We start from the raw sequence: 11109 nt of genomic DNA on the forward strand, positions 1-11109 counted from the left end.
TTTTTTCCCACCGACACAAGAGTTTCACTTTTATGGGTGAGAGAGTCTTTCACAGGAAGCCAGGTACATAAGTAGGGGTTTCTGAAACCTACATAAGTATAATGTCCTAAAAAAACGGACCCTACACCCCACTGAGGAAAATGTATCAATATAATGTACAAAACAGTGCCAATACGAGTTACTGCCTCAATCCCGTGCCTCCCCCCAGCCCCATTTTTATCTCTTTATAGGTTGACAAATTAAAGCAGCAATAACCCCTCCCAGCCCCCCCCCCCCCCCTTCCACAGATTCTTTGAATCCTGGGGCTCAAAGCTTTGATATTTAAGGGCTTATTATATGTCCGCCTAAGTGGCCGATTGAGTCGCTTTCGTCCTAAATTCCTCATTCAAGTCAATGGAGAAATTAATCAGAAAACTGCCTGGTTGGCCGCTTTGGTCTATATAACTATATATATCACTTAATGTTTTACTTGTCAGTACTTGAAAGGAAAAACAAAGATGGTTACGTGGTAACCCAGTTAGAAGCTGCAATGTCATCTCGCACTGTATCACAGCTTTCTATTAGGCTAAGAACCCGCTGCGGTCGGCGACGCGCGGGCCACTAGCCCCTTACCTCCAGTCTGGAGGTCCCCGCTGGCTCCTTCCGACGTGGCTGACTGCGTCCTGTGACGCGTCAGACTGCCGGAGCTGCAAGCTTCTGGTGATCAGAAGCGCTGAAGCGTCACGTGGTGCGCGAGTCAGCCAATGAGGAGGGAAGGGGGGAAGCCATGGGAGGGAGCGACAGTGAACGGGAGGCGTCCTCCAGCCCTGAAATGGGTCTTGTGGGGGCTGTTATATCCCGCTGGGCTCTGCACATTGCAATACTTCTCGTGTTCCTAATAAAAAAACATTGTGTAGTATTTTGTGCGTGTTGGCGTTCTGCACATTGAACATACAATAAGGGGAAACTCGCACTTGACCACGCCCCCCCTGCTTTGGCCACGCCCCCGGCACCGGAAAAAGTCAGCTGTGGATCTCAGTGCAGTGACTTGCATGCGCCGCCGGCAAGCAAGGCGGCCGTGTGCAGCGGGTCCTCAGCCTTAGCCACCAGAGTGTCAGTGGCCTTATTTGTCCTGGGTAAAGATTCTTGTAAGGCAGCGTTTCCCAAATGGTGGGTCGCGACCCGGCACCGGGTCACGGAAGCAAAATTGCCGGGTCGCAGCGAGGCTGGCCGCACGGCGTCCCCCCCTCCCTCCTTGCGGCGTCCACCCCTCCCTCCTTGCGGCGGCCCGAGGTGAGGTGCGGGACAGTGCTGAAGTGGTGCAGGCTGCTATCGCTGGGGTGTCAACGGGGATTCGCTGACTCGGGCTCCAACTGCAGCCCCGCATCATGATGTTGCCGCCCATGACATGCTCCGCCCCCCCACAGGACACGATGCCTGGCATGATAGGAGGTAGGAAGTGGTGCGGGGGCGCACCTGTGCCTCCGTTCCTGGCGCTCCCTTCCCCTCAGTCCCCTTGGTGCGGGAGATAGGCGCAGTGGTGGCTGCGCGGTCGCTGGCGGGCAGAGGGAGGCGTGGAGCCGCCTGCTCAGATCGCTTGGCCTTTCCTCTCTCCCCCTCACCCCCCCCCCCTCTCCAGTCACTCACATCCGTCGCTGCCTCTGTAATAAATTGTGTGTGTGTGTATATATATATATATATAGGGGAGTGTGTGTGTGTGTGTGTGTGTGTGTGTGTGTGTGTGTGTGTGTGTGTGTGTGTGTGTGTGTGTGTGTGTGTGTGTGTGTGTGTGTGTGTGTGTGTGTGTGTGTATAGGGGAGTGTGTGTGTATCAGTGGCTGTGTGCGTGTATAGGGGAGTGTGTGTGTGTGTGTGTGTGTGTGTGTGTGTGTGTGTGTGTGTGTGTGTGTGTGTGTGTGTGTGTGTGTGCATCAGTGGGTGCGTGGGTGTGTATAGGGGAGAGATAGTGTGTGTATATATAGGGGAGTGTTTGTATATCAGTGGCTGTGTGTGTGTATGGGGGAGAGAGTGGGTGTATGTATCTGTGTGTGTATGGGGGAGAGAGTGGGTGTGTGTGTGTGTGTGTGTGTGTATCTGTGTGTATGTATCTGTGTGTGTGTGTGTGTATGGGGGAGAGTGTGTGTATGTATCTGTGTGTGTGTGTGTGTGTGTGTGTGTGTGTATGTATGTATCTGTGTATGTGTATGGATCTGTGTATGTGTATGGATCTGTGTGTGTGTGTGTGTGTGTGTGTATCAGTGGCTGTGTGTGTGTCTGTGCAGGCCAGCAGTGGCTGTGTGTGTTTGGTCTGTCTGTGTGAGAGTCTGTAGGTCAGTGACTGTGTGCGTCTGTGCAGGTCAGCGAGAGGGTGGGGGGGGAGGGAGAGAGAATAGAGGGGATTGGGAGAATATATGAAATCTGTATGGACATTCATAACGGTTTTATTTTACCTATAGGCGATAAAAATTTTAGTGGGTCACGAAGGAGAAGTTCAAAAATAACCGAGTCACGGGAAAACAACGTTTGGGAAACGCTGTTGTAAGGGAATATCAAAGTGAAATCTCTTCAGAATCTTGGGGTCCCCTTGTTTCAAATAAGTTGTGTCTGTGTTAAAATAAATAAAATAAAGGCTAAGTGCCTGCCGTATCCAACCTAAATTGAAGTGAACGTCTAACTTCTAAACATTTACACATCACCAGTGACCTGAACAATGAGCCAGTTAAACCTCACTGCACAGCAGATAAAGAGGAGAAACTGCTCTTTCCTTCCAGGCTCATCCCCCTCATATGTTTCATCTCACGAGTTCTATCCCGGTCACTGCTGTAGCAAAGTGGTTCCGCTCCCTTTCATTTTGAGTTCGGCATGGTGACCGTGGCATGTTTTAATAGATTTTTTTTTCAAAAGTGTTAACTTTCAACATTTGTATGCTTTTACCATCTTTATCTGATGTCTTTTGGTGATGAGACGGTTTGTCATTCCTCAAAACCGCCATTTAATTTTTCTTTTTGCTTGCCAAGTAATTATGAAGAGGTCATTACTCGGAGATCAACATAAACAGAAGTACTGGTGCTTGGATCCAGTGCTCCCGAAAGAAGTAAAACATTTATTTTTCACAAGATACAAATGAGTAAAACGGATAATTTTTGAAGTGATTTTTAAATCTTTCTAAAACAGATTCCACTGTTCAAAAAAAAAATTGGGCCTGCCACATAGGAAAGGATTTCAATCCTTTAACAGGATTCCACCTTTGATACACTAGTTCTCGAGGTTGTAACGCTTGCAGTCCCAATATTGATTGCACACGAGTCTCATGACCTTTCGCACCTTAATGTCAATTAAAGAACTATAGCTTTAAAAAAATAAGTCGACTCTTTGTCTCCTCTTGTTTTTTTGGGTTGAGCTAGATGTGTGTGTGGGTCTCACTGTTCCCCCTAATACCAGATAACTAGGCGTGCCTCAAAATATTACAGCTTCCATAGGATTCAGCGATCATTTTGCTGCAGTTCTGCAGTATGCTTAGACATACCTCAAAATAGGGAACTGTTAAGCCTGCTACATCTGCAGGCTGCTTCTGCTTGTATATCACCTGTCTTTTTCCCTGTTTCTAGCTATTGCTTTTCTGAGATGGCTCCAGTGTGTGCTGTTGTTGGAGGTGTTCTCGCTCAGGAAGTCGTTAAGGTAATTAATTTTATTTCAATGTCTTATTATTAAACATCTCTGCACAGTCAGAAAGACAGTAATGTTACATGGGCCGTCCAGCAGTGAAATATTTAATAATCTAGAGATGAGAGCTCCAGCTACACTATAAGCAGAGTGGGGAAGCTTATAGCACGGTTGGTAACTCCTGAACTGATGGAGCTGTGTGCAACACATTGCAGAACTACCCACGGGCAACTCTAGCAGTAAAAAGGTTATGAATAGAGCTGTCGGCCTATAATGCTGTTGATTTGCCATGCGCAGCTACTGCCAATATCAATCGTGCAATAAGGGGTTAAAATCGCTCCCATACCAATGTATTAAAACATATGCTTTCAAGTGGTATTAAGGCAGCTTCTTGTCCTACTTCATATATCTACATGTGCTAGGATCAACAAGGCGCACTTTGCTTGAAAGAAGTTTTCAGTCGTATGTGTTGTAGCATTTTCAAGCAGTCTGTAAGTCAGGTTAGCTGTGCTTAACCAGGCTGGCTAGTCTAGTGCAGAGACGAGCTACAGGCACAGTACCACATCCACGAGTGATTGTACCAGCTATTAGTCTGCTCTGTATTGTTTGTGACCACAGTCTGGGAACTGGGAACATAGTCTAGCACTGGGAACAGTATGTAACATGTTAATCTTAAGCACACGTCTTGAGATCAGTGACGCAGCAAAATTTGTTATAGTTACTTTATTTTTCTCTACCTGTTTGGGGTGATATTCGATGATACTGGACCTACATTTCTCTCTGGTTACAAGCACCGATAGTAGTAGGGTAGTACTAACCTGGAGTATAGAAACCCATGAAATCTTAAAATATTTTAACACAATATGCAAATAGCACCTGTAAAGTAATGGGATAAGGCTTTTTATAGCATTTTCTCTGAAGAATAAACTATCAGTGTGTGTGTGTGTGTGTGTGTGTGTGTGTGTGTGTGTGTGTGTGTGTGTGTGTCTTCATATGCCTACAGATGCAGCGACCGTTATCCGACCACTTCTTAATTTTTTATTTTCGAGATCTCCCAGAAATCCTCACTAGATTTGCCGCAAGAGCCTAATGGCCCTCCGGATTAACAGCGGGGGTCACTGCTATGTTAATCCTACCGGGGTCTACCTGTCTGTAAGAGACGCGCAGTAAGAGAGTGGCTGAATCAGTCACTCTACCTGCGCGCCTCTAACAGGCGATCACAGGGATTTTATTTAATTTGAATACTAAAGTATTGTAGCAGGGGGTGTGCGGAGCTGAACCGCATTGATTTCAGGTCCGGGGACCCCCATACTTCCCGAGTTACAGGCCCCGTTATGGGGTGCCGGTATATCCACCATGTTAAACTCCTGTGGGTCACGTGACCGTGGGATTTTAACATTGCTGGAGATACCGGCACCCCATAACGGGGCCTGTATCTCATGAAGTAGGGAGTCCCCGAGGCTATAATCAACTATGTTCATCTGAGAAGACCCCCTGCTCCCGCACACTATAATCAAACACCCCCCCCCCCCCTCTCCTTCCCCCCTCCAAAAAATCATTACCTTAGCGGATAGCTGCTAAGGTAATGAAGCTGCTTACATTTTATTTGTATTCATAGTGTGCATGAGCAAGGGGTCTCCTGAGCTGAACCGCATTGATTTCAGCCTTGGTGACACCCTGCTCCCCGAGATACAGGCCCGGTATGGGGTGCTGGTACCCCCGCAATGTTAAAGGCCTCCGGTCACGTGACGTGCAGGATTTTAACATTCTGGGGATAACGGCACCCCATACCGGGGCCTGCATCTCGGGGTACTAGTGTGCGAGAGCAAGGGGTCTTCTGAGCTGAACAAAGTTGATTATAGCCTCGGGGACCCCTACATGGCAGGGATACCAGCACCCCATAATGGGGCCTGTAACTCGGGAAGTAGGGGGTCCCTGGACCTGAAATCAATGTAGTTCAGCTCCGGAGACCCCCTGCTACACCTAAAACCCCCGCGATCGCCAGTTAGAGGCGCGCAGGTAGAGTGACTGACTGATTCAGCCTCTCTCACTGTGCGTCTCTTACAAACATGCAGACCTGGGTAGCATTAACACACATGGACCCCTACTGTGTTAATCCGATGGGCCATTTAGTCTGCAGTGGTCCATCTCGGACCCCCACGCACTATAGTGCGTCATTCAACCCGATAAATGGTCGGATAACGGCCGCTACATCTGTATGTCGGTATACCTATATCACAATACATTACCACAGGGGGGCTAAACTCCAGTCCTCAAGCCCCCCAACAAGTCTGCTTTTCAGGATATCGCAGCTTCAGTCCTTGACTGAAGCCTCTGAGCCACCTGTGCTGAAGCAGGGACTGATTGAGCCACCTGTGCTGAAGCAGAGATCGTGAAAAGCTGACCTGTTGGGGATCTTGAGGACTGGAGTTGAGCGCCCCTGTATTACCAGGTTGAAAGCTTAAATTTATATTGAGCCTCTACACTCAGAGTTCAGTTAGTCAAAAAAAATTCTTCTTAGTCTGCCACAAAATTAAACACTTTTCCCCCCTCTCTCCTACCCTCAGGCGCTGTCCCAGAGAGACACTCCGCACAACAATTTCTTCTTCTTCGACGGGATTAAAAGCAACGGGATTGTTGACTGCCTGGGTCCAAAGTAGCTCATGATGGGTGTGTAATGGTGTGTGTGTGTGTGTCTCTACTGTTCTGCGGCATCCAGAGCACACTGCAGGGGTTGTGTGTGTACCATGTAGCTCACCATCCCTTTCACACAGGGTAGATACAAACGTGGTGATGGTGGGGGTGATGGCAGAATAACTCCTGCAGTGCTGTTGCATTACATTAAAGAGCAACAATTACACTGAGACACCTTTCAGTATTTCAACTCCTTGTAGTTTGCTTACCAAATGTGTGGTTTAAACGCATGGGAACATCAAAAGCAACATGGTTAGGTTGGCACCAGTATGTTTAATAGTTACGTTACTATTTGTTGTAAGATGTGGAATCAGGTATTCATAGAAAAATAATAAAGCGGTTGAGAATTGTCAGTCATTTTTCATTGGCAAGTCCCGTCCGCAGGGAAAAGTAAGTCTGGTTACATCTGTATTGTTCACTGGCATCTCGGAGGCCAGGACTTGCCATGCTACATTTTCCCCTGGTAAACCCTGGCCACAGGGAAAATGTCAGGCTAAATTTGTGTGTGTGTATACCGATGTGGAGGGCTGCATTGTTGTGATATTGTGCACCAACACTGCCCTTGAGTCCTATGGAAACTCTGACATAATGCATTGTAACATAGCAATTGAAAGGGGGGAAAAAACATTTTAAAAATACGAAGTGTAATGCAATCCCCCATAAAGTTACTGTTTTACTTATTTGTACCCTGTGAAAAAAATAACGTTTTTCTTTTGTTCGGGAGTTCACACGCATATCGTCTCCTTCTGTTTATCTGTTTGATTAATGACGGCTTAATAATCACTTTGCAAACACCGAACAAAACAAAGACGAGTTTACTTTCTAAAAACAAAACTTCACATTAAAATCTGTTAAAACTCAATTGAGGTTTTCCTAACCTTCAATACAAAACATGTTAATGCAATAATCAAAATCTTCTTTTCTCTTTTAAATCCGTTGTAACTCAACATTAACTACCAGGCAGAACATAGGTGGGATGATTGTGTGGCAATGAACACGGTTGGTTGGTACCAGTCTCCATTATATTGGCCAACTTTTGCAAACAGCCCCTGTTAAATATTGTCTGTATTTGTGTTCTCTTTTTTTTTTAAATAATAAAAATTGGTTATCTTTGCAATACTTCTTTTTGATTGAGTGATTGGGAACAGTAAATTTGTTGTAGGTCGTGATATCTTTTAGAGAACAAACATTAGAGTTTCAGATGCAATAATTTACAGAGCTTTCCAAATCTCATAGGTTTCTTCAAGTACCCGGACTCAGAACCGCAATGTATGAATGTAAGGAGTATAACTGTATCTTCACCCCGCCTGCCGCGCTGGGATACCGCCACCAGGCCATGTTTTAGGGTTAATCACACATTTACATTTTAGTGCTTATGATCCACTATGACAGGCCTGCACAACATACGGCCCGCGGGCCGCATGCGGCCCACCCAGCCTCACTGTGCGGCCCGCGATGAGATTTAAAAAAAAAAACTTTAAAAAAAAAAAATGCCGGCGATTCCCTGTGGTCCCGGGGGTGATGTGAGGTGCATTGAGGTGAGGTGCAGGAAGGGTGATGTGAGGTGCAGGAAGGGTGATGTGAGGTGCAGGAAGGGTGATGTGAGGTGCAGGAAGGGTGATTAAAGGTGCAGGAAGGGTGATTGGAGGTGCAGGGGTGATTGGAGGTTCAGGGGGGGTGATTGAAGGTGCAGGGGGGGGTGATTGGAGGTGCAGGTGGGGGGGTGATTGGAGGTGCAGGTGGGGGGGTGATTGGAGGTGCAGGGGGGATGATTGGAGGTGCAGGGGGGATGATTGGAGGTGCAGGGGGGATGATTGGAGGTGCAGGGGGGGGGTGATTGGAGGTGCAGGGGGGGAGAGTGATGTGAGGTGCAGGGGGGGAGAGTGATGTGAGGTGCAGGGGGGAGAGTGGTGTGAGGTGCAGGGGGGAGAGTGGTGTGAGGTGCAGGGGGGAGAGGGATGTGAGGTGCAGGGGGGGAGAAGGATGTGAGGTGCAGGGGGGAGAAGGATGTGAGGTGCAGGGGGGAGAAGGGTGTGAGGTGCAGGGGGGGGAAAGGGTGTGAGGTGCAGGGGGGGAGAAGGATGTGAGGTGCAGGGGGGGAGAAGGATGTGAGGTGCAGGGGGGGAGAAGGGTGTGAGGTGCAGGGGGGGAGAAGGATGTGAGGTGCAGGGGGGAGAAGGATGTGAGGTGCAGGGGGGGAGAAGGATGTGAGGTGCAGGGGGGGAGAATGATGTGAGGTGCAGGGGGGGAGAAGGATGTGAGGTGCAGGGGGGGTGCGATGTGTGTGGTGTGCAGTGGGGTATTGTGTGTGTGTGTGTGGAGAGGGAGTATTATGTGAGGGAGAGAGATGGGGTATAAGAGATAGATGGGGAGTATCGCAAAGGTTGATAGTGAGGGGTTCTGGGGGAGATATGAGGATGATGATGAGAGGTGCTGGAGGAGAGATGATGATGATGATGATGATGATTTTCCCCGTGCGGCCCAAATTTTTTTTCCTTGGAGCATTTCGGCCCTTCTCGCTTTACGAGTTGTGCAGGCCTGCACTATGAAGTGGTTTAGATCAGAAAACATAAGTATAAGGATCCGAAAAAGTACTGCGATATCATATATCATATATCAGATATGTTTATAAATGTTATCGTTCAATAAAAAAAAAAGTAAGTGGACATTTTAGAAGTATTTGAAACATCTGTACTATATATTTTCATTAAAAGTGAGTTTCAGTTCCATAGTATACTGTAATGTGTTTGGAGCATGCTATAAATAACATTCCCCTTCTAAATGTCGCGGCACAGCACATGGATGGTCAGTGGAGACTAAATGAATCTTTACTGAGCATTCCTGAGGTGGTAGATCAGATGCGACAAGAGATCAGACCCTCCCCCTTTTTTTTGTTTTTTTTTGCACAAACGGGATGGACCCGTACACTGAGTAATAGGGTACAGATGCACATGACAAGTTGTGTGTGGGTATCTCTAGCTTGGTTCTCAAGGTGTGAGCACAGGGTTTTGAAACTTTTAACTGGGAATTTCGTCCACAAACCATTGGCTGCTTCGGCTGGTTGTTGTATAAGCCCTTGAGCATAATATGCTTCCTTAGAAAGATTCCTCGTAAATTAACCAATTTGCTTAATTGCATCTTGTAAAAAAAATGGCATCATATATTTTTCATTTTCCAGGTTATGGATTTCAAGCGCTGCTTATGCTTCTGTTGGATTAATGACGGCGTCTCGATTACTACACGAACAAAATTAACAATTTACCTATAGATTTGAGTTCGGACAAAGTCTTGGCACCAAAAAATTGATGTTAGCTCAAGATTGTAAAAACGTTTTGTTTACCAGTGTAATGTTAAAGCTTTAAAACTAAATATAAATACACCCGACAAACACAATATATACATATACTGCTCTTTTTCCGCCCTCTCCTTGGGGCGCTGTGAGAATGCTGCTCTGGTCCCACGTTGCTGGAGTTGCCACGCGGGCGGATGCAGAAGTTGGGCACAACATGAGACACCCTGTGCTGACGAGGTAAGCAGGCAAGGGAGGAAGGGATTGGCCGGAGAGTGAGGGCCCGGCTCCCGCAGCTGTAACACAGAAGTATGGTCTGACTTCTGGCCGGGTCCCCGGACTGAGCCTCATGTATTTACTCAGAGCTGCAGGTCACAGACTCCTGCACTATCCGTAGTTCACAGTAGTCCTAGGAGGAACTTGACAGTTATTCACAAAACTGCGACAGTGCCAATTGAGGCACTATTGCACGGCTATCCCGTCTGCTTGAGTTTCTGTGGGATAATGCCCCAAACGGCACTACCACAGTATCACAGGCCTCTTAGCCTTCTGGAGGTCTCAAGACATTGCATAGCTATAAAACAAGCCAAGCTTTAAACATCTGTACAAAGTATCTGCATCCGTCTAATTGATTCAGGCTATCTGAGGTTAATAAATGCTCCGCTCTTGTAAACTAGTTATCAAAGAGGATGTCTGGGTGTTCCTTTTTATTTCTATTACTGATAATGTGACTCACTGTTCTCTCAAAGACAGGTTAATGCTGCTTTTCTGATGGGCCCTCCGTTTAGCTGGAAGGCGTAGGCGGGTTGTCTGTGCACTGGGAACATTATGCCTTTTGTCTGATGATTTTCAATTGTCTCACACTCTTTAAGGGTTACGCCGTAGGCGCCCAATGCGTTTTGGGCCCTTCCAGGCTGGCCGGAGTTTGTTTTGTATAGAGGAACAAGGAATTCTAGCATTGTAAGCAGTCGGCATAAACCGCAACTGTTGTAACAAAATAGGGAACTGAAAAGCAGTTACACTTGTTATTAAATCTTAATTTAATGTTTATATTGACACACTAGAAATCTGACAGAAGAGAATCCTGTAACTTAAGATGTCCCACGTGGCGGACATTTTATCAGTGTAACCAGCTTTGATAGATTTGATCATAGATGAAGTTTAAAAAAAAGTATTTGTCTATTGTGAATGTAATGATTTTCTTTTTTGTGTGTCCTGTGGATTTCTAATATATGCAAATGATTCTTCCCCTTTATGTCTGGCTAATGGAGGAATCCGTCGTTTACACAAATCAACAAAGGAAATGGAGCATAGTTGAACAATGTGCATGTGTTTATAGAAGGCTTTGTATGTAAACACGCGTCACAAGAGATTAGGCAAAGATTTTTAAAAAATTGTTTGAAAATTCATGTCGGCTTTTGGTAAACAAAAGGCGTCAATCGCCCAGACTGCTTAAACATGTCACTGCCATTGGTACACTTTGGT

At 46.6% G+C, this 11109-nt stretch overlaps 1 protein-coding gene across 3 annotated transcripts in view; it reads left to right on the top strand.

The window, feature by feature from the left end:
* The window catches only part of SAE1 (SUMO1 activating enzyme subunit 1), a 96910-nt gene extending 89456 nt beyond the window's left edge, over positions 1–7454 (top strand). For all 3 annotated transcript variants that reach the window (XM_075607016.1, XM_075607017.1, XM_075607015.1), the window contains 2 exons: positions 3587–3656; positions 6209–7454. In XM_075607016.1, the coding sequence (XP_075463131.1) occupies positions 3587–3656; positions 6209–6301 (163 nt within the window). In that variant the 3' untranslated portion in view covers positions 6302–7454. The remainder of the gene's footprint in view (positions 1–3586; positions 3657–6208) is intronic.
* Positions 7455–11109: the final 3655 nt, after the last annotated feature.

The sequence above is a fragment of the Ascaphus truei genome, chromosome 7 (genome assembly GCF_040206685.1).
Source record: "Ascaphus truei isolate aAscTru1 chromosome 7, aAscTru1.hap1, whole genome shotgun sequence".
Classification (NCBI taxonomy): domain Eukaryota; kingdom Metazoa; phylum Chordata; class Amphibia; order Anura; family Ascaphidae; genus Ascaphus; species Ascaphus truei.